The sequence below is a fragment of the Poeciliopsis prolifica genome, unplaced genomic scaffold, assembly GCF_027474105.1.
Source record: "Poeciliopsis prolifica strain line A6 unplaced genomic scaffold, Auburn_PproV2 SCAFFOLD008, whole genome shotgun sequence".
Lineage (NCBI taxonomy): Eukaryota > Metazoa > Chordata > Actinopteri > Cyprinodontiformes > Poeciliidae > Poeciliopsis > Poeciliopsis prolifica.
In genome coordinates, this window is record NW_026562383.1 from 11,170,316 (window position 1) to 11,193,954 (window position 23,639).

Here is a 23,639-nt window from a genome sequence, read left to right on the forward strand (position 1 = left end):
TGCTACTATGTCTGAAGGTCAAGGCTGCAAGGGTGAATGTCTGTTGTTACAACACATCAGAAAATGGTCAAACAGGACTAAGAACATGTAAGCTCCAGATGCTTGTTTCATTTTATTTCCGTCCTCAGCTATTCTGTTTCAACTGTTTTATCGAAGAGAGTGCCACATATGTGAAAAATGAAAAAAAAAAAAAAAGTCAGAGACAAAGAAAGCCAGGAAAATAGAAGAAAAACACCATTAAACTTTTTAAACAAGGAATGACAACTACTGTACAAGATGTCTCCACCTTGTGAACATACTGACATCTGGATCCATTTGGCTCTTGGCCTGGAGCACTTCCCCGTCTCTCCATGGATTTTACTTCAAACATGTACTTCTGAAGGAAGGACATGTTGTTACGTTAAAGATTTAGATTTTCTTCCGCTTAGACACAGGGGAAACAAACAAGACATAGCAGGTTCCGACAACAACTTCTGCTCTCTGCAGTTGAAGAATGAGGCATAAAGTATAACACTGCTGGGTGGCCTTGCTGAAACACCTGTATTTACACCTGTTCAGACACACACAAGCTGACGGTGTCATCAGAGACATCTTTCAGTTCAATGATAACTCTGTAAAATGCTCTGGAAAACTGGGATACACCTTATTTTCCAGGGGGGAGCAAAGGCTTTGCCAAACTAGTCAGATTACTTCAAAGTTTTCACATTGTCTCTTGGTACAACCAAAAACTTTAATGTATTTTTTTTAGGAATTTTATGTGATAGTCCAACACACAAGTAGCATGTAATTGTATACAACTTTCTAAACTCTTTTTAAAGTACTATGTGTGGTGGAAACTAACACTGCCCATTATCCTGAATGCACCATGCCCACTGGCAAAATTATATTGCTGGGAGACTTTTCAAGACTGCTACTCAAAACTGATGGAGAAATGGATGGAACCGAATAAAATAGTCAGAGTAGAATAGAAAGTCATTTATATATTTTATTTGACCTTTATTTTTACAGGTTGTCTCATTGAGATCCGAGATCAGAGAGACAAGTTTTGAAAAAACAAACAAAAACACAGCAGCTAACTAACTAAGGAATTTAACTGACTGAATTAAATAAGCTAATAAACTATTAGCTAAAAACAAAAACAAGGTTCAAAAGATTTCTCGTTTTGTCTTAAAATAAATTTGAATTGTCCAAAAGGACAAAGTGGACAGTTTCAAACTCCTGGAGAGTTCAGGTTGTAAACACTTCATTTCCCCCTCCCCGAGTTCTGACCATAGTACTAGAATATTTCTTGATTGGACTTTCAGAGCGAAAAGTATGAGGAAAGTAAGGTGGAAACAATCCAAGAATAGTTTTATAGAAATAATGTACCAATGCTTGAGTCAATGCATGAAACTGATAATTATGGCCAGCTCACCTGAAAATATAAATTACAGAAGAGAGTGAAAGAGTTACATCCCGTAACGAACCCTAATGCACCATTACAGACAGTATCCAACATATGTAGACAGGTGATAGGTGCCTTCATATAAACAACATGACAGTAATCTAACAGGGGAAGCAAGGTCATTAAACAAGGTGCTTCATAGCACTGAAAGAAAACCATGCTCTATTTCTAAAGAAATATGTTCCTCACTATCTTAGCAGCAAAGTGATAACCAAACCTAGCAAAGTACACACATTTAAAAACAATACCAGAAATAAAATGACCAGAAACTATGCTAAATTGTTCAATAAATAGATAAAGATTACAGGAGACATGTTAAAAATACTTTCATTCTTTTGGAAACATAAACATTGCACAGAAATGTAAAAAAGGAATATGTTGGGGTTGTTTTCCACAGTTTTATTTTGCAAAGTATTTTTGTCCTGCCCTCTACCTGACTCACAAATCTGACTTGTCATTCTGCAAGTCAATTGAGAGATCTCCTAAACATTTGTTTGAGATTCTCAGTACCATTGTATGAAAGTCAGTTGGCTCAGATTGTTCTCTCTGACCACTAGGCCTAAATTTGGATGTGACCACATTCAGTTTAGACAAGCATTTGTTGGTGGCTATCCTCACATTTTATTGTTTCCCGTCTGTGTTTCTCTTGGGAAATGAAAGGCAGTTCAAATGTGGTCAGGTGGCATGGGGCAATTTTCTTTCGTTTAAATGAAAGTCCTAAACACAGAAATTAAAGTCATATAACTGTAAAGCAGAAAATGTTAGAAAAAATTAGAGATGCCTGCAGTTGTTGTTCCTATTTGATTGGAATAAACAAGAGAAATATGTATAGCCCATTCTGTATCCCATGGTCCTGCAATAGGCTAAAGTGAGTACACATTTATGACTATGAAATTAGGTATTACATAATATATTTCCATCAATCTGATGCCAAAATTATTCACTGAGAACACTTGGTTTAAATTACAAAAACCCAACTTTGGTTGACATTCTGCAAACCATACCCCATTTTTAACTGGCACAATTTAACTTAAGTGTCACCATAGTGAAGCTGCCACAATCAGACTCAAAATAAGCATAGCAGTAAGTCTGTGGTTTCAGTCACAACTATAGTGTTTATTGCCTTTGCTGTGATTGGCTCTGATTTCTCCACAAATACATTATGTTCTATGACTAGTAAAAGAGGCAGTTGTAATAGTAGCAGTTTCTGCTGTTGCAGCACCAGCTACAATTACTACTTGGTGATGTTTAACACTCTCATGTGAATACTTTTCTGCAAAGAAAACCGCTGACTTTGCTGCACTTTTTGGTTCCAATAGAGAAAGCACTCGGTACACCACCACCATGTTTATGAGGAATCAGCTTCCTTCAGTGCAGTTTCATATCTTTTCAATGAAACGACCAAATATTACTCAGAGTAAATTATTTTTGTGTCACATGCATACTTAAAACCAAATGTTTACATACACTGTATAGAAAGACAGAATTATGTTTTCTCTCATTGTCTGATCAAAAAAAAAAGAAAAATAACTGTTTTAGACAAGTTAGGACTACCAAAAACCATTATCTGCTTTTTGTCAAGTCCCAAAAGATTGACATGGGATTACATGTTTTGTTTTTTTGTTTTCTTTTTCCCCTTTCTCATACTACAATTACTATGCATTTAAATATTTTGGGATGAATGTAAGCTGATAGGTAAATTTACAATCGTTGACTAAATTGGTGAAACCTCTTTCGTTGAATGTCAATCCTACCTTTTATTATGTGTTATCATTAGAAAAAAAAAAAACTTAGTCAAGATATCAGGAAGAGAACTGCGGACCTCTGAAACCTTTATTCATCCTTTGGAATAATTTCCTGATGTCTAAAGGTGCTATGGTAATCTGTTAAAACAACTGGCCAAAATTTTTGTGAACTATCATGAGGGAAAACAAGTCTATGTAAACTTATGTTTGGCACAGTAATAAAGCATAATCTCAAAATATTTTTAATAGCAGTGGCTTTTAGCAAATAGAAATATTTTTGGCAATCTTTAATGACCTAAAACAGGAAATGCTTAGTCACAGTTAATGTGAGACAGTGAGAAATGAAGGCCATGTGTATTTTTATGCAGCGTATGAAAATTTATGTTTTAAATGCATCGGGAGGAGGCCCCGGGGAAGACCCAGGACACACTGGAGAGACTATGTTTCCTGTTTCAGTTCAGATACAGAAAATGTTTTTTTTTTTTTTTTTGACTTGCAGAAGAAGGTGGTTAAATGAGGCATGGTAAACAACCCATAGGACACACTCCCTTTAAAGATTTTGCAATCCACTCTATATTTTGTTGTAGCTCTGATTCCTGCAAGAAAATTGCTAAGTTTTCTTATAGGAAAACTTTGCAAGTTAAAGCAAACTACAATAAAACTGGATCCTACAGAGTTGTTTGTCTTCCTTTTTCCTCAGCTTTTACTGCCATTGCTTCAACAAGATAAACTAGGCATAAAGTACGAATGAATGAGAATGTGGCCCTGCGATTTCAACTTTGCTTGCTTGTATATGTTTGGAGGTACAACAATATTGTGATAATGAGACAGGAGACACTGTTCTCATACCATAAAGCTGTGGGACATTCCCATCCTGGCAGTCTGTCCTGACAGTCCTGAATGAATCTGACCAACTATCATCTCAGGAAAAGCATTTTAATCCCTCTGCTGGCTTGGGTTTCCAACAGGTCACCACACAGATATGTGTCATAGTGACACATGTGAAGATTACATATCCTTGTTTTAATTAGCAGAAGGACTGTGTATCTACACTGTCTTCTCCGAGGCATTGGGAGTCATCTTGAGTTACAGCCGAGAGTTCCAGTGTCATATAATCTCCTGCTTTAATGGTAATAAACTATTATTAAATTCTTGAATCAATCCTTTGATTCATCTTGCTTATGTGACTCTTGAACACAGCCAATCTAAAGAAGGAGCATGAGTCATCTGTGAAACTACATGCACAGGTTTGCTGCTCATGCAAGCATGTTGACCTGGAAAACTGAACTCCTACCAAAACAGTTAGGTAACCACTGCCACCCCCAGCACCCAGTATTCACCCAACAAAACAACTATGAAAAAACCTAATTGTTTTATCCGACTAACAGATGAGATGATATCTTGCACTAAAAAAATCATTTGTGCACCTTTCAAATAGTTTTAATTTGACTTTGACAAAATATTGCCCCAAAAGTCTGAGTCTTGGCCATTAAAGCAGCAGTATGTCACTTTTATAAAAAATATATTTTTTACATATTAGTTAAAACTGTCACTATGGTTAAAACTGTCATTATATTATGAAACAGATAATCTATGAAAATAAAAATCAAGCTCCTCTGCCATCAGCTGTCATCTGAATAAATAAAGAGTGCTGTCAATAACAACCAATGAGAGACAGGAGGAGGGTCTTAGCACAGTCACTCAGCCTAATGTAGGCATGGTTGACACTGTCTGATTCTCTACTATGCTACAGCTGGTTCAAAACAACACAGGCTGCCATGAATGCTCAGGCTAGTCAGCATGGGCACCAATGACAAAGAATAAACAGTTTACCAGGAACAATAAGTTGTTTCTCTGCTGCTAGCACATATAGAGACGCATAAATAAGGATGATTCACAGCATTAAAACACTCCTCCTGTCGGTGATTAGTTGTCTTTGACCGGGAGCAGTGCGTTTCTTCAGCTGGCAAGAGTAGCTCAGGGAGGAGGTATAGCTGCTCGATCACTGGATTATCAAATCTTGGTAACAGGTTTTGTGTCTCATATTACTGGAAATTAACATTCACTTTAAAAGATATATAATTATTTTGCACCATTCCAAGGATTAAACAACCTAAATAATAGCTTTAGAAACCTAAATGACTAATTTAGAAAGAATGTATTTGTTGTTCAGCTCATATTATTTTGTTATTTAATTTCCATTTGGGGTCAATAAAGTACTTTTGAATTTGAATTCAATTTGGACATGTTTATGTATTCAATAGTTTAGCAGCGGAAGGGGTTTCTGATTCTAAAATGTTGCTCATTTTGTCAATACACAGTTGTTGTTAAAATGTGATTAATTGCAATTGTTTAACTACATACCTTGCAATTAACATGATAAAAATTTCAACTGTGCCCTAACATGTGATTTGACAAATGGGACAGTTATTTATTTTTTTTTTTTACTTAGGGCCAAGTTGGTTTTTCTTAATAAGAAAATTCATAATTTAAAAACAGTTTTTGTATTTAATTGGGACTGAGCTTTGTCTAATGTTAAAACATGTTTTAATGCATTTTGGGTAAATATTGTCAGGATAATTTAGCCAGTGATTAAAAATGGGATTCAACACAAAAAATAAATTTTGGAATATGGAAAACTATCATAGAAACAAGCATAGTTTATTCCACACTGGCACAGTTTGAAATATAGTGGACACTGTATCAGTATTGAGAACACATTTCCTGTTGTTTGCAGAAATACAGAAACATGATCACAGGTGAAGAAAGGAGGAGATGAGAGAATGATGGGAACAGAGAGGACTGGGGGCAGGGGCAATTGCTAAAGGAGTCAGGGGGGTGTGAGTGGATGAGATTGTTGAAATGGCTAATAGGGCGTATGGAGGGTGTCTGCTGTAGACTGCTGACAGGCTGATGGACGGCACCTCTAGAACTTAGTATCAAAGGGACAAAGGTCAAAGTGTTTTTTCTGATGGTTTACACAATGTAGAATTCAGCACAGTGACCTAATCCAACTGGAAGCTGAACATCCTAAACTTCAACAATATTAAACAGTGGGCAGAAATGCAGCTTATTCTTTTCACTTAATATTTTAAATCAGTAGTGCTTCAGAACTGGAAATGTTCATTGGTGACATAAGAATGATTTTGTAATATTTTTTTATGCATCTCTGAAGTTTCAGGTCAGAATCCATCACTACACCTGGATTTCAGATCTCATCTCTTGTTCCCAAATGTAATAACTGAACCTGCAGCTCACCATGTGTTGTTCCTCTTTAGGTTCAAAGATAATAACATCACTTTTGTTTGTGTTCTGTTGGAGAATGGTGTGGCAAATCCATTTATTTGTTTCAAGCATCTTTTGGTGCTTGAATGGGTTCCCCTGGTTACATCGTAATGTAGATCTATAGATCATCTGTGTAGGGTAGCTAATCTTATTATTTGTTATAATTTAAGCTATCGGGCGCACATAAACATACATTAGATAGAAGGGATCCCGGGATTGAAGCATATGCTATCCCACATGTAACTTCTGTCCGCTTCAAAGAGAAGTTATAAATTGGAACAAAAAATTTCTTGGCATTAGGTAAGATTTCAACTAGTTAGGAATTGTCTTATAGTCCTACCCAGTTCTCCAGTTGTTTCAATAATATGTCATGGTGAACCATGTCAAATGCTTCACTGAGGATCAGCAAAACCAACACTGTAGTGCCTCCACAGTCTGTATTTATATGAATGTCATTGAACACTTTGATGAGGGCAGTCTCAGTACTGTGGTGAGCACAGAAATCAATCAGAATCTTGCATGTTTGTTTATTACTCATGAATACCAGACTGGAGGCATTTTCTTCTAAATAGTTATTCCAAACCCAAAGATTAGGATAAACAAAAGTATTCAAATATGACAGATGAAGATATTGAAGTGAGTCAAGAAGAGTAAAGGCACTCAAATGTTTTGTTGGGAAAGAATTGGAAACACACAGGGTAGCACATGGTTAATCTGAAATACAATTTTTGTGTATATCCAGGGTGTGGAATGAAATCAGAAACTAATGAGAAATTTACCACCATAAAAGGTGTGGTTGGTGTTTTTATTAATGAGCTTTATGTACGAATAGTGATATGTTGGGGTGGTCACTGAATGCATAGCTTAAAGTTGAGAACAAGTAATAAGGCAAAATAATAATAATAAAAATCATTGATAAAAAAAAGTAGCAGTATCTAAGATTTTATAAAAATACATTTGTCTTAATAAAAAGTTTTCTTTTTGTATTATTTCATGGATGATCGGTGAGGAACATATTACACTTCTGCTTGTTTGGCTGAACACCAGTTTCATAACAGTGGACCAAATAAATACATCATGGCTGGCCAGGTTCAGAACATCATTTATGATTGTCATTTTTGATTCTTATTTTTTTTTTATTACAATTAATTGTATATGCTGAACTGGAATACACTGATCTGTAACAGGATGATCAGTGGATAAAATCTTAGAAATGGAAATCTTTACGATGCACAAAGGAAAGAGAGTGGTAGAATAAATTGTGAAGGAGCCAATAGAGGGCGTAAGGAGGAGTTAGTTGAGTCGAATGTGGGAGTGATGAAGTGACTGATGAAGGAGGTGAGTCAATCCCAGCCCAATGTGGACTAAACCAACAGTATGACTCATAATTCAGAAACTTTTATATTCTTTTTTACTTTTCCATCAAAATCAAACCATAACTTGATATTCCAAAAGCACTGCAACGCTCTTTACAATACATTTCTACCAAATGTGTAGTTTTGCTCTTCTTTTACCTCAAAATACATTTCGATAATACTCCCTTTTTTTTTCAAAGGATAACTTTATATGGGTCAAATGCAGAACCCCCACCCCACCGTCTTACTAATGTCTGCTTTTTCTCAACTTTCACATTTCTAATATCAAAATTCACTGGTGTTTTGCAGATTATCTTGTTGATTGGAACTTTCAGATAAACATTGCACAGGTTTTGGAATTTGCCGTTGAACCATAAGGGAAGTTAAGTCAGACAGGACACAGTAAAAACAGACATACCAGAACAATTAAAGGCAGTGCAGTAAATTCCCAGCGGCAAGTTAGACAAACTCCAGACAGGCTGAAATCCATTGAACAGAGAAGCTGAGGAAAGCTTCTCTGTTCAATGGACAGCTGATTCAACCAAGGATCTTGAGGAATAGTTTTTGTACTCACATAGAGAATCTTCAAAGAATCCAAAACTTTAAGAGTACAGATTTTAGTCGAAAATTATATTATGAATAAACATTGAGATGTTTTCTACCCATTAATATGTGGTATACTCTGTTCAAATTTGGTTAAACAACTCTATTACTGTGGAAAACGTAATAAAACTCAACTTGCAATACCCTGCTTACAAACTGTGTTTAAGTATTCAAATATAAGAAATATTTTAAGTTTGACATGGGGAACATGAACAGTTGCCCATTGACCCATCAGAAGAAGAACCCATCACCAAATGCCTTTTTTATCACAAAATTGTGCAATCAATGAAGATTGTATAGCATTTTTGGAACGTGCAATCAGTGAGGATTTACCACTTTTCTGTGAGGAGAAGGTGTAACTTGTTTCCTGTTGACATTAGAACAGTGCTTCTCAATTCAAGTCCTCAGGCCTCCTTGCTCTGCATGTTTTCAATGTGCCACTATACCAGAACAGCTGATTCAAATGATTGCATGACTTCTTCTGCAGCCATCTAGTACTGCAGAAGCCTGTTAATCACCAAAATATTCAATCCAGGTGTGAGGCAGAAGGGAAACACCTAAAACATGCAGGGCAGGGCAGCGTGAGGACTGGAATTGAGAAACACTGTATTACAGGGAGCATGTTTCATGACAGAACTGCAAGGAATTTTTCCAGTTCCACATCTGAGTGTTTCCTTATATCGGATTGCTTTTCTGGAGGCATAGCAGTTTGATGGTGTCAATCAAAATGAGCACTTCTGAGGTAAATTACATCTTTGTCTTTAGTAACAATGCTTTAGTGCTTCATTAACTGACATGTGAAATGGAAATCACAAACAAGGGGTGTTTTGTTGAATGTTGAATTGGCTGCTTCTATTCAACATTGGAAAGAAAACATGTAGCAGCAATGGGTAAACATAACAGGCAAGTGTTCATGCACTGACAATGGATGCTTTAACAAAGCCTTCCTTTTAGTCTTGACCAGAGTCTTAATCTAGTATTTGTGTTCTTATAGACAAATACTAGTGGACTGTTTCATAATTCTCATATTAATAAAGTGGAAACAGGTCATCGTCAAAAACACAAGCAAGAAGTAAAGTCTAAAGAAACTTTATGACGTTAAAAAAATTGTAGTTTTTTCTTCTCCTCTCCTTCATTCTCTTGATATTTTATTTTATTGTCCAAAGAGCCAAAGTTTCTTGAATTCAGGGGAAACAATGCTGTCGTTTTTAATCAAAACTTCTCAAGAGATTTCTATAAGCACAGTAACAGCACAAACATTCACACAAATATGTGATATTCTGGATCTACTGTTAACTTCATAAACACATTTTCCCTCCACCCAGGATGATTAAATAAGACGTGTAGGGATAGATTCCGGATATCCTCCCTAATTTGAGAATGAGCTCATGGTGCAGAGAAATATCATACTGTGTCCAAACATCAGTCTCTAGAGCAATAACCCTGTCAGTCAAAACATCTGCAGAAAAAAAAAAACAGAAACATGAAGTGAGAGGACAAAAATGTGAGAGGACAGGGAAAAAGAATCGCCTTTTAGAACTCTTTTAGATAAAAAAAAAGATCGTAATTAAGATAAAACATACTTAATTTGATGAAACAATGAAAAGACAATATGCAGCAACAAAGTGAGTTATTATGTCAGCTGCTTGCAAATGCATTGAGGCATAGTTTGAAATTCATAAATATGCCCACATGACAAGTAAAACAAATGCTTGGAAATTCCCGCTTCTTCATTAATAGGACAGGTGCCCTTATGGAAGTTGTGTTATCTGGGCCACCTAAGATGATTATGACAGCTTAAATTAAGAAATCAAAAAACATTTCCATCAAATATGCTTTTAGGCTACATATTCTTGTTTGACTGCCAATAAACTTCTCTGACATGCATAGTTTTCACAAGCAAGGGTTTTTCCATTGTTTCTGAACGAGCATCCTGGTCAAGGTCATGTAAAGGATCAAACAACAATTTATACTGGCATCCCACAAACACTCTGGAGTAATTTGTTCACTTTATTAGGTATACCTTGCGAGTAGTGGGTTGTCCCCTTTTTGTCTTCAGAACTGATTTAGTTCTTCATAGCGTAGATTCCCCGAGGAGTCTCGAACATTATTCAGAGATTTTGGAAAACATTGACATCATAGCAAGTTAAGAGCTGAAAGTTCATGGTGGAAATCCCCCCATTCCACTACATCCCAAAGTTGTGCGATTGGATTGAGATCTGGTGACTGTGGGCCAAGGGATTATGGCGAGCTCACTGACATGCTCAAAAAAACAGTTGCCAGCATTATACTGCTGGAAGAAGTCAGAATGGGTCCCCTGTGGTCATTAACGGATGGGTATGGTCAGCATTTAAATTGCCTATTAAAATATTAAAAGTGGGTAAAAAGACACCAACATTGCCAGTCTGAATGGTTTGTTACTTTCTTGACACCAATAGCTACTTTTTAACAGACAGCTGAGTTACCACATGAGACGTAAAAAATATTATTTACTTGTTTTATATATGAATATACCGTGATACCAGACATATTAAGGTGATAGAACAACATCAATATTCCCACTAAATGGGAAACACAAATAGTTGGCAAAAGTTATTTTGTGTCTTTAATAAAGTTCTAAATGTTTTGGATCTTAGTGAATCTTTTGATTCATTAAGTTCCATGTATGATTTTGACCTTTCATGGACAAGAGAAAACTTGCAGTAAAGTCAGATGAAGTGTGTGTTGTACAATCAGTACCCCCACTCAAAAAAACAACAACAACAACAAAAAAAAAACAGATATCGGTTTGACTAATGTGTTAATGTTTGATGTACCATGAACCTTGGATATATATCATTTAACCTTGCAGTGGTGGATATCAGTTCTTTAATGAATCAATCTATTCCACACGTGATTTTCAGGTGTTTAGAGTACTGGAGATATAATCCTCCCTCTTACAGCTGTTTCAACAAGTACCACAAGTGTGTTTGATGAGTGTATCTGCTACTTCTCTGTTTTATCATAAATAAGATCCTTCCCTTCTTACGTCATGTCTGATCCAGTCTGGACAATGATCATCAGACAATGATCATCAGCCATTTTCAGACAAGTCAAAAACGGAAAAACAGAAAGGAGCAACAATAGAAACTAGGGTGTGATGGTGTTAAAAATAATGACGTCACTAGTTCTTCCTTTTCAAGGCCTTCTAAGGACAGTCTCTGCGCTGTCTGAGTGCCTTGGGAGGAATGTGAAGTAGCAAGTGGATCATGCTGCATGAAGTAATGGCATTTTGATTTTGGCAAGTCCACTCCTCTTTTGTATCTGTGTTATTTCCAACCATAGAGAAAGTTAATTGAAAATAGTGAGCTCTTTAAGACTTTATTTCATACTGATTTCATGTTAATTTTTCTTCAATTTTTTTTATTTTATTTTAATAAATATTTCATTGTGTTGTGTGTGCCTGTGTCTGCCTGTGTGTGCGTGTATTTTTCTGCACTGTTCCTGATTCCATTTCTTGGCTGTGCAGCTGTAGACAACACCATCAACATAATTAAAGTTGGTTGGCGTGGTGCCTGGTCTGAATCACCTGACATCAGATGCATTTAAGGGCATGCTAATCCATCCAACTGGCCAGTGTATGGGTTTAAAGAGTTCAACTGTGCTATGGGCATAACACTTGACTGCCATAGCCATATTTGCAGTATCAAACCCCTCCTTCAACAGCCCGACATTGGATGTGCTGTGTCTGTGTTATTCTATCCTCTATTTGTTCTACACCTTCTCAAATTCACTAAAATATTGTCTCCAAATCGTATTCATTGTTCATTTCACTCTTCAATATAATTTCCCAAGACCCACACACAACAGGTTCAGAAAGAAAGGGGCATGACTGAAAGACTGAAAACTATAGTGAACATGTAAAAGTTTGGTGCAGGCAAATAGCAAGGAAACATAAATGACAAAAATGTGAACATGAAGCCCACACAAGCAGGTATGATTTAAAAAGTGTCAGTATATTGACTGAGGAATCATATGATGATAATATCAATACATAAACAAAATCATTAACAGTAAGATTGTAGATGTAATTACATACATACTGTACTGCTTCTACAAACGTTCAAAACAGACAGGCACATGCACCACCACACCTCGAGTATTCAGTTGAAGGCTTATTCCATGATTAAATAAATACATATGTTTATAATAATAATAATAACAATAATAATAATAATAATAACAATAACAGAGCATTTGTTCACTTACCCTGGAAGGTGTCTAACTGACTAGACAGCATATTTTCCAGTTCATAGGTGTAGGACTCAATTTTTTGGAGGGTTTCTCTTCTCACAGCAGTCTGGTAGCTTTCCTCCATCTTCTTATTGCAGCAAGATGGACCTTGGTGCTTACATATCTGCAGATCAGCATCTGGGGAAAGCAGAAACAACAAATTCAACAATAATCATTTTTTTCTTAGTTGTCTTAATTAAAAAGACGGATTATTTATATGGTGGGAGGATAAGCAAATAAGTACAGTGGGTAGCATTGTGCACGTCATTAAAATTTTGCAGCGGTTGTATTTAATAAAACATATTTCCGACTCCGCATATATCAGTTTATGATCATAGACTGAAAGAAATATGTTACAGTGTATCTAAAGTTCCTGGCTATGAGCACAGACAAGTCATAACTCCTCTGAAAGACAGAAGTGGCACCATGTCATGGTGAGAAAGTAGACCGAGTATTTCATCCATGTTTAACAGCTATAAATACTGTCTGAGCTAAATATATGATCTTGCCTCAATGTGATACGAAGGCACACATGGTTGTTTCATATACTGAGGTATGCTTATGCACTTAATGATAGATTTAAAGGAGATAAAAAAAATACATGGATAACCATATTTTTTTCAACGTATCCATGATCATAAATGGATATTTATTGATAATCATGATCACTTGATTTTAATGGGCTGCAAAAAAGCACTGCACAACAACAATATTACCCCAGTAATTAAACTTCAACCAATATGATCTAACACAAAGTTAACATCAAATGAGACTTCATCCACTCTCACCTGTATCAGCTGCCTTATGCCATTGCTGAAGTGAGAAAGTGACTTGGGAACACATTAATAAAAAATTTATTATGCAAAAGTCTTACATCACTCAGATAACTCATTTTACATGGGGAAAGGCTGGACAAGGATGGCTCTAGGCAGATGTTGTAATCAGAGCCTAAAGCATGGTGTTAGGCCAGACCACAAGACCAGCGCTTCACTGGTCAAATCCCTCCATGAAACACAATAGGGTTACATTCTGAATCTCTCTTTCACTCTCTTCTCCCTCTCTCCCATTTGCCGGGCATATCCTTGTGAGGCCTGGGTGTCTTTTAATTACCCAGAGAGACTGCATTTGTTTCCATCCCAGAGCCAGATGAATGAAGTCATGACTGGCTGTCCTCCGGCTGTTAGCTCATTATCTGTCTCTGTAGGGGTCTGCTTTTTTATTTTGACACTTGTCTGTTGCCTAATGCTCTGCCTGTCAGATTTCTGCACTGTCATCGTAAAAGCAATCAAGTTACTAGAACATATTTTTATTTGTGAACATGTCAGAATGATTAATTTGTACAGATATAATCAGTTTATTCTTGATTATTTTTATCTATCTTATGACACAATCTTGATCCTTTTGATTTATATAAGTTAATAAGCAGTCTCAAAAAGGGCATAACTTTTAACCAATGAACATTTATTAATTGTAAGGTTCTGTCGTGTCTAGTAAGTACAAAAGCTTAAGAATGGTTTAAAGCTTGATCATTATCTCTTTTCTCTGCTGTTTCCATCCCTTCTGTTGCTGATCTCACGCTCTCGGATTGATCCTAGCCATGACTCTTTGTCCTATCCATGTAACTGCATCAAGTAAGTGATGCATAAGCAAGGTGTTGTTCTGAGTAGGAATATTAAATAAAATGTCTATATTCATGAGAAAAATGACTCAGTTTCTTCCATAAAAACAGCTTATAACTTATTGACTTCTTTTATCAGTACCTTTTTAACACCTACACTCACCAAACACATTATGAGATTTACATTAAAACCAGGTTGCTTCAAGTGAAGCTTTAATGCTTCATAAGATATAGTGATATAGCTTCAAAATATATTGACGCTATTAATTATAACGTGTCAAAATGTGATTTTTGCCAATCACTTATTATCCAGCCACATATTTAATGTGTAATGGGATTGTTATTTTTTTTCGAATTATTGCATTACATTTTTTTCTTTCCCTTTTCCCAAGGATTAAAACAAAATGTGTAATTAATGCCCTACATACACTCTTGCTGCTTGGTAAAACTTTAACAGTCCACATGAGATGCCAGTTCTCATATTCATTTAATTGTTTTAAGGTAATTAATGCCTTTGGAGTAACTTGCCACAGTTCAATGGTCTTGTCAAAAATTAAGTGTGGAGAAGCTCAACCACTGTACAATTCCTGTAATCCACATTCCAATAATGATATGCTAAACAATGACAGCATCACTTGTATCACTAGTGATGTTTCTCCATATGAATCAGGTTTTGAAGTTAAATACATATGTATACCACAAAATTTACATTTTTGCACTTGTGGAGCAGGTTGCAATGTAATCTGACTGTCAACATTCAAGATATGAGGTATATTACATAGGGTAGCATTGTGCACATCAAAAGATATTTATGTGTTGTTTAAATTTTTCAAATGAGGTATGGCTATTTCACTCTGATGTTCACTTATATTTGGGAGACTGGTGCTTCCTAAGGCTACTGTTTATTTATATTTTTCCTAGAACACGAATAACTTTGTTAAAAAGTACTCATTAATTTGGTTTGCTTTCTGCTGCCTCTGGAATTCTGTACCCTTTGAAAATGGAGGATATTTACTCTGCAAAGATTTGCTGGGCTTACTACAGACCGGGTTGAATGAAAGCACATCTCAAAGTGGTCTTTGCCACATACCTGAAGTTTTGGACTACCTTGAAACAAAGTTTCAAGGTTTTCCCAGAACCAGAGCTGGAACTGCATTTAGTGATTGGCATGGAGTCCAAAGCCACATCAGAGGCCAGAAGTTGGAAATACAGATCATAAAGATAGATGTAAGGTTAGTGGGCAAATAGACTCAGACCTGCTGAAGCAGCAATTTACTGGAAGGGCATTAAGACACTATTACTTATAGTATCTGTTACGACCCATTTAACAACCCATGTGTTGACTTAGAAATGCCCTAATACCCTCTGGTGTTCTTTGTATTGGTGGATGAACATTAATCTTTATATGTAGACATTTCTATATGATTTAATAGCAAAAATACACTTAGAAAAAAACCTATTCCTCTGAACAGCCAGGGGCATAGAAAATTAGCTGAGGCACAAAATTATGCACCATGGGTATATGATGTAAATACAATGACTACATGAAGAACATGTTTTGAATATAATATATGTTGAATATAAACAAACTAATAGATTAGCTAAGATTAGTCCAAGACAAAAAACACAGATTGATCCATTTGAGAAGATAAGGATGCAATAAAAGGCATTACTTTATTCCTTATAGCTCTGGAACAGATATTAATACATTAATCTTTTTTTCTTTATTATTTAGTAAATTTAGGTCTTGTCTCATCAGAACAAGCTTATATATTTATATATGAAAAATATCTTAAATTACCCCATAAACATAACCGTTTAGATTTTAGTTTAACTACAAAGATTGTAAATAACTCAAATATCAATCATCAATTAAAGCAAGAGCATCCATTATAAAATCAATTTAACCACTTTCCATCTTCCTTCTATGGTAATTGTTGATAACATTTTTTTTTTTTTTTTTGCATTTTCATTTTGAAGATAGGAATGTCACTCAAAGACATAAATGCAAGAATGCAGTTTATTTGAAACTGGACCCTCCAAACGCTGGGTGACACACTCCTGCTACTTTGTAAGAAATCTGTTCACAGCACATAAAGCACAGCACTGTATCCTAAGGCAAACATCACACTGTGAGGAAGGCTGAAGCCCAGCCTCTTCACATTTCAGGAGTTGCTTTTGTTGGCATATGATGTGAGGACTGAAGAAAAGTTGCATCATTATATACACATAATTCTTACACATTCTCAGAATCAGTTTCACCTCTTTGAGTTTTGGAGATATAATTCAAATTTGGAAAGTTTAATCGCTAGGTGCTTTTTTTTTCTTTTTTTTCCTTTGATCACTCTCGTCTAGTCTTTTATATGAGGCATCCAGGAGGCCTATATATATATATATATATATATATATAATATATATATATATATATATATATATATATATATATATATATATATATATATATATATATATATATATATATATATATTATATATATATAATATATATATATATATATATATATATATAGATATATATATAGATATATATATATATAGATATATATATATATATATATATATATATATATATATATATATATATATATATATATATATATATATATATATATATATATATATATATATATATATATATATATATTGAGAACAGTTTTAAATCTAATCAATGGTAGAATCCATTTTTTCAGTAATATCACAACAGTATTTAGAGCAAAAGAGAATAGTGGGGAAACTAACACCATTGTTCATTGAAAAGACAATGACAAGAGTTGGTTTCAAATTTTTCAAACTCCAAAGGCTGCAACTTTTCTGTCAAGAAGGTGACATGTAGGGTCAGAAAGGTTTTCTATAAAGTTCTGGAATGTTTGTGCTGAAAGTTGATTTACAAATTACAAAGATCTTAAACTGTGTGGTCAAAGTTGTAGGATTTCATCCAGTGCCTTGCTAATTTTGTCATCCACTTTTCCTAATCAGTGGATTTGAAAGAGTTTCACATGGTTTGAATGATGTTTCATTGGTAAGCCAATGATTCATGATTTCATGTTATATTCCTCATCTTCAGTTTCAGGAGGAGCTTGTAGAAATCTCCTTTACAGATCATAGCTGCAGGCTAAAGTTTGTCTTTATAACTAGAACTGCACCGGGTAATGGAAATGATATACTCTGTTGCCAATAGTAACGCTACATAAAACAAACATATCAAGTGATTTAGATGCACCTCAAACTATGTTTCCCACTCCACTATCTATTACTCTTCTTCCAGTTACAGCATGCAGACTCGTGCTGGGTGACACTTGACCTGAAACCAACAGGTTAAACTACTGCCACAGTAATCTCAGTCTTTATCAAGTAGAGCACTACTCCAAAATAAACCATAACCTTAAATACAACCACCATAAAAAATGACCTCAGGATTACCAGTTGTAATACATCATTATTCTCAATTTAATTAACTGTAAAACAAAACTGCAGTTTTAAAACAAAAGAAAAAACTTTTCTTATTCATTTGAAGAACAAACATAATTATAAAACTTGGGTCTCACATTTTTACGGATAGGTCCAAAGCTGATCAACTAGAGTTCCCACACAATTTCAGCAGTTGATCTAGAATCTGACTGTGTAGCCAATGAGTTTTCTAAAACAACAAACAAGAGTAAAATATCTTAACAATATAGCTATATCAAGACTGAAGGAAAGTTAACTGTAGTCAACTCCTGAGTTGACTACAGTTGAATATCACTGGCAGAGTGATAATATCTGATAAGCAAAGTTGTAGCAAAATTTGGGGTGACAGTTTCGTGCATTGCTTAATAACATTAAGATGATGATTTAAGGCCTTTGGTCTTAAATCACCAGCTACCTATCATGAGAAAATGACAAAGGGTATTATTTCATTCCAAATTAAAATGAAAATCTAAATATGACAAAAATGGTTGTCTTAAGACTAAACTCCAATCCACATTAATGAGAAAACTACTTCATCTATTCTTGGAAAGGATGATGTCTATAGGATCTGAAATGTTGACTGTGGATGGAGAAAAAAAATTGCAAGAATATCTTTAATGTTTAGAGACAGGAGTGTGGCTTACGATGACCTACTACTTGGGAACTGCATTGAAAAGTTATTGTAATACAAAGAATGAAAGTCAAATATAACAAGCTGTTCCAGTACCTATAAGAACAGTGTTCAGTTGGGAACAGCTGCTGACAGAGTGATTTTCATGGCACAGTAGTGAAGAAAAATCATCAACACTACAAGTGCAGTAGCACTGTAATTTATACTTAGATATTGCCTCAAATTATTCTGCTGAAAATCTTGGATAGGTAAAATATTTAACTAAATATTTCATTTTATGTAAAAGACCCCAATTAGTAAATACGAATTTAATTTAAATTTAAAGTTGTTAAGAAATTCATAAAAATGTCACCCCAAAATCTACTTTAAATATACTTTGTTGTCTTTCCATTGATTCAAAATGTCAGCATTTCTTCATTTCTTGCTTTAGCCATTGTTTACATCTGGATAAAATGTGCCGCAAGATTTCTGACTGAAGATTTTCTTTAAAACAATGTATCCAATTTTAAAGCATAATGGAAGTGGTACAAATCAGATGTTTTTTTTTGTTTGTTTGTTTTTTTTTTCTTTTCTGTTAGCTATGAGACATATTAGGGGGAAAATCTGGCTTGGGTTGCAGTTGTGGTAATGACGCTAACAAGTTTGTTATTTTACTAATAATATTACTGATCAACATATCAAAAGCTCAAATGACGGTAAATGTCAACTACAGTCCTACATTTCAGAAGAGTTCAAACAGAGGCAACATTAATGAGCAGCCAACATTTTTTATATGGCTTGGAAGTTGAAGTTGAAGTAGAAGACGAAAATGTCTTCATACATCTGCTTCAGCAATCCCACTGACATTTGAACAAAGCAGGCAGCACTGTTTTCTTATATCCAGTGCATTTTATGCAATTCAGATTTAATTGATTTGTCAGAAAATCTAGAATACTCAGGTGAAAGCCTTAGCATTTACCTGGATGAGTGACTAACTGACAAACAGGCCACAATTTACCAGACTCAATGGACATATGTTTAACCAGATGGTCAGCAGCATAAAAGCATCAGAGAAGACTCACCATTCCTGGTCCCTCTGTCCACATCAGGCTTCCAGTAAAAGACATTCTTTTCATCAGCAGGGACACTAACATGACTCTGCAGTGCCTGAGTGTATCAGAGGTGTGCAAGAAGCTGAGTTGTGGCATGGTCTAAAAAGTATCTTACTTGAATGTGAACAACCCAACTGAGATGATTCTAGCTTTTAGGAAAACCAGGACTAGGTCAAATGCTAAATTAATTCCAGAAGAAGAAGAGATGGTGAAGGAATATAAATATAACAGTGACAGCAGCAGTAAAACTGTGTACAAGATGGGACAGTGCAGACTGTACTTCTTGAGGACACTTAAACCCTTAAGTGTTTTTGGGAAGTTTTTGGATGCCATTTATACATGTGTTGTGGAGAGAGCAATCTCTTCTGGCGTATTCTGCAAATTTAGCACCATCAGTCAGTGACTTTTAAAATGCTCAAAAAACAAATAAACAAGGTTTGTTAAGTTCTAAGAACTCTTCTAGAGTATTAGAGATGATTGTGCAAAGAAGGGTCCTTAATAAAATGATGAACATAACAAACATCCTTGAACATCCTTTGCATGACACTGTCCAACAACAGTAAATTGATACATTGGGACAATTTAGAATGAACCTGGGACTAACACTGTGGAGATGGATGGATCCATTTTGCAAAATAATATGGCAGTGCAATATTCCCTATTGTTTTCTAATTAACAATCCACACTTGTAGTCTCTGATTAGTTCCAAATCAAGACATGATTCCCAGTAATCCTTTTTGAACATGTTCAATTCAGCCTCAAACTGATGGACTGTCGAGCTCCCAATAGATGTTCTTCTGGGGATTCTTCATAATAACAAGATGATGTACTGTAGCATCAGAAAATTTGCCTTAATCTGAAATGTTTTCATGTTGTGACTTTGATAAAGAAAAAGTATTCTCTTGTCCTTATGTTCACCAAATAATACAGGTGGTTTTGAATGGCTTTTGTGGGTTTCTTTCTTCAGTAGGTAAAATTCGTAGAACAGTTAAAGACTTTTACAGGTTAAGAGCTTGAGAGCAAGAACTGCTTAATGGTCACTTTCCATGTCATTTATTCATGACACGCACCTTCATTTCATGAATTTACTGAAATAATAAATAAATTTGAGTTCATGAGAACAGAAGATGCACAATTGTTATGTTGACAATTATCATATGGATAATCTATACTTATCCATAGATTAAGATTAATAGTTTTATGAATTTTATGAATTATGTGAATGTATTATGGGCTACAGAGTTGTTAGAGTTGTTGTCTTACAGTAAGAAGGTCATAAGTTTAAATGCCGACTTGGGGTCATGAAGTTTGCATGTTCTCTCTGGTTGTTTGATTGTTTGTTCGGCGTATCTCTCACACATACCCCATCTCTTGATTTCTATGATTTCTAAGTTGATGAAATCAAAAGTCATCAACTTATGATGACATATGACATATGAAATGGGCACCTCCCCACCAACATCCCTGCAAAGATAAGCTGTTTTATAAGAGGGAGGAGAAGCTGAACGGATGACTATATTATGATTACATTTACTAATAATATGAACATGCAAAAAAATTAAAAGAGCATGTTGAATCTCAAACCAAAAAGGATGCAGAATGTTATTATATGTTTGGTTTACAGTGTTTGTCAACCAATGCTGTCATTGTTATGCCAAAGCCAAAACTTTCCTAAATGGAATTCTGCTTAATTAAGACATTGAAAACCATTTGAAGCCTTACAAAGCTTCCTTTTGGTTGATTTGCTGAAAGAAGTTCCATGCCACAAAACCTTAAGACGAGGTTTGGGGTTTTATTGATGCAATAATAATCAGAACAAAAGGCTCTTAGAATAATGCTAGCAAACATGTAGAATGAGTATTAACTGCGATTTCTTTACAATTGCAGTCGTAAAAAGAAATTTTCAACCATCGGTTTCTTAGCAATGTTTCAGTTTGCTGTGATGCAGACTGATCTTTATTTTCATCATTTTTGTTTCATTTGACTTGAAGTTTTGGAAGACCTTTCCCCTTATGTTTAAGAAAAATTGAATAAACATGTGGATGTCAACTAAGCATCACTGCAGGAAAACCTGTGTTCTAGCATTTGCAAGTTTGATTAAATCATAAGTCATCAACTCATGATGATATATGACATCATGCATTAACCAAGTCATATATATGATGTCATATATTATGATAACATCATATAAGTCATCATATATTATGATGACATCTTATTTTCACTGATTTGTCAGCATGCCCTGGCCTAAGGAAATCACAAAACGAGACAGTCACAGTCATTTAAAACATCCATATATGTTGTCTTGGCTCTCAAGTGCACTTTTGACCCCTGCATATATATGATATTAAGAACACTAAACTTTTACTAAGGCTAACCTAGATAAGTTTAATCTAACCTATGGGTGTTTAGATATATTTGTTTAAATAAGTAAATAAAAACCCCAGCATGCCATCCCACTTACTAAATGATGCTTGCATGTGCGCCCGCTGAAGCGTTCGTTTCCTCCACCAGACTTACCTTTGTATGGTTTCTCCGGCACCAGGTGAAGCGGTCCAATGTATCGCTGCTGGAAAGCGGCTCTCACTTCATAACAGCTGTGCTTATCCGCCTCGATTGCGTTCACTGCAAAAATGACCAACGCCAAAATCCTGACGGAGTCAAAAGAGTTGACGCGTGGGCATATTCCTCGGGACATTGCCGCATCTCACACCAGGTAGTCTCGCAGATGACCAGCTGTAGTCTGACCGTAAGCTGTCTGACGGTGTTGAAAACGGAATTGCGAACGTGAAAAGCGACGGTTCGAGTGAACATCTGACAGATCTTTCTGACTGAGTCTCACATTATCGGTTGGGATGAGAGAAAGCGCCGCAAAGACAGGGGAGGTTTGGTGTCGTACAGAGGAGGAGTGGTGTCTTCTGAAGCCAGTCTGTCCCGCGCTTGGCACTTTGCAGTACTTGACTGCATGTCGGCTGTGCCTGTTTCCAGCGTGCTGCGCACGTTCCCCTCCCTGTTCCGTGTATCTCGGCTGAACGTTCAACACCAAATGGTTCAGTAGTAGACTTGTGGAACTTTTCACTTCATGGATGTTGGATATGAGATTTGGAGGGTAAAGGTAAACCTCCATAATACAGGAAAAAATGTTATGTGGTTATTGTAACGTCCGCAATCTCACTTTACCGACATCACTTACCTTTTTTTTTTCTTTTTTTTTTCCTCTCTTTTATGAGAAAAATGGAAAGGTTTATCAAAGAACGCACGCTAAGCTTCATTACAAATTACTTTTCAAGGATTAAAATGAACAAGATAAGAACTGCAACAAAAAATATTTAAGTTCCAATTATTTACCTTGATTGTGTACGTTATTGTAGCATTAATTCATCCTTAGGATGTAATTAAATCTATGGAGTTTGAGTAATTCTTAAAACTACTGAAAACTAATTATTTAAGATACAATGGCGCCACCTTATGGACAACAAGTATTATGACATAGCGTGACATGCCTTTATTGTTTGTGATTTTGGATAATTATGTCTTACAAAAAAAACCCAAAATTTAGTGTCTCATAAAATTATTCTATTACATGAGATGAAAAAAAATTCTAAACAGAAATGTAAAACCTCTGAATGTATGTTTCTTAAAACGTAGATGGGTCTCTTAGCATCAATCACTGAGTCAATGTGACTTGGTATGAGGTTTGTAAATAAGAGTAAACCTTTGTGACTTACTCTCATTGAGTAGGATATTAATGACTTTCTTCTCTGAGAAGACAGTCATGAAAAAAAAAACTGGCGTTTTGAGTGTGTGACACCATGAGTTTCCAATATTTAACCTTTTCATTTCATATTAATGTTGTGAAACTTCAGTATTTATTACATGCAAGCCATAATAATCAAAATCACAAAGAAAAAAAAATGAAAAATTTCTGCATATTGACTATACACATGTCCCTATACATGTCTATCATAACAAACAATAATAAATTCAACTACAATTCATAGGGTGCCAAAATCTGGGCTGCAGTTTCGTTTCTAAGCTTCTGAGTTTTGGCTTCAAAGATCATCTTTCTTAGGGGTTACTTGTTGGTTGAGTAGTCTGACACTTAATAGTATTAATATTTCATAATTA

At 35.3% G+C, this 23,639-nt stretch overlaps 1 protein-coding gene across 2 annotated transcripts in view; it reads right to left on the reverse strand.

The window, feature by feature from the left end:
* LOC129361775 (glypican-5-like) overlaps positions 1 to 22,559 on the reverse strand; it is an 85,573-nt gene extending 63,014 nt beyond the window's left edge. For both annotated transcript variants that reach the window (XM_055032853.1, XM_055032851.1), the window contains exons 1-2: positions 22,032 to 22,559; positions 12,681 to 12,842 (exon numbers count right to left, since the gene is read on the reverse strand). In XM_055032853.1, coding sequence (XP_054888828.1) covers positions 12,681 to 12,842; positions 22,032 to 22,209 — 340 coding nt within the window. In that variant the 5' untranslated portion in view covers positions 22,210 to 22,559. The remainder of the gene's footprint in view (positions 1 to 12,680; positions 12,843 to 22,031) is intronic.
* Between the last annotated feature and the right edge of the window lie 1,080 nt (positions 22,560 to 23,639).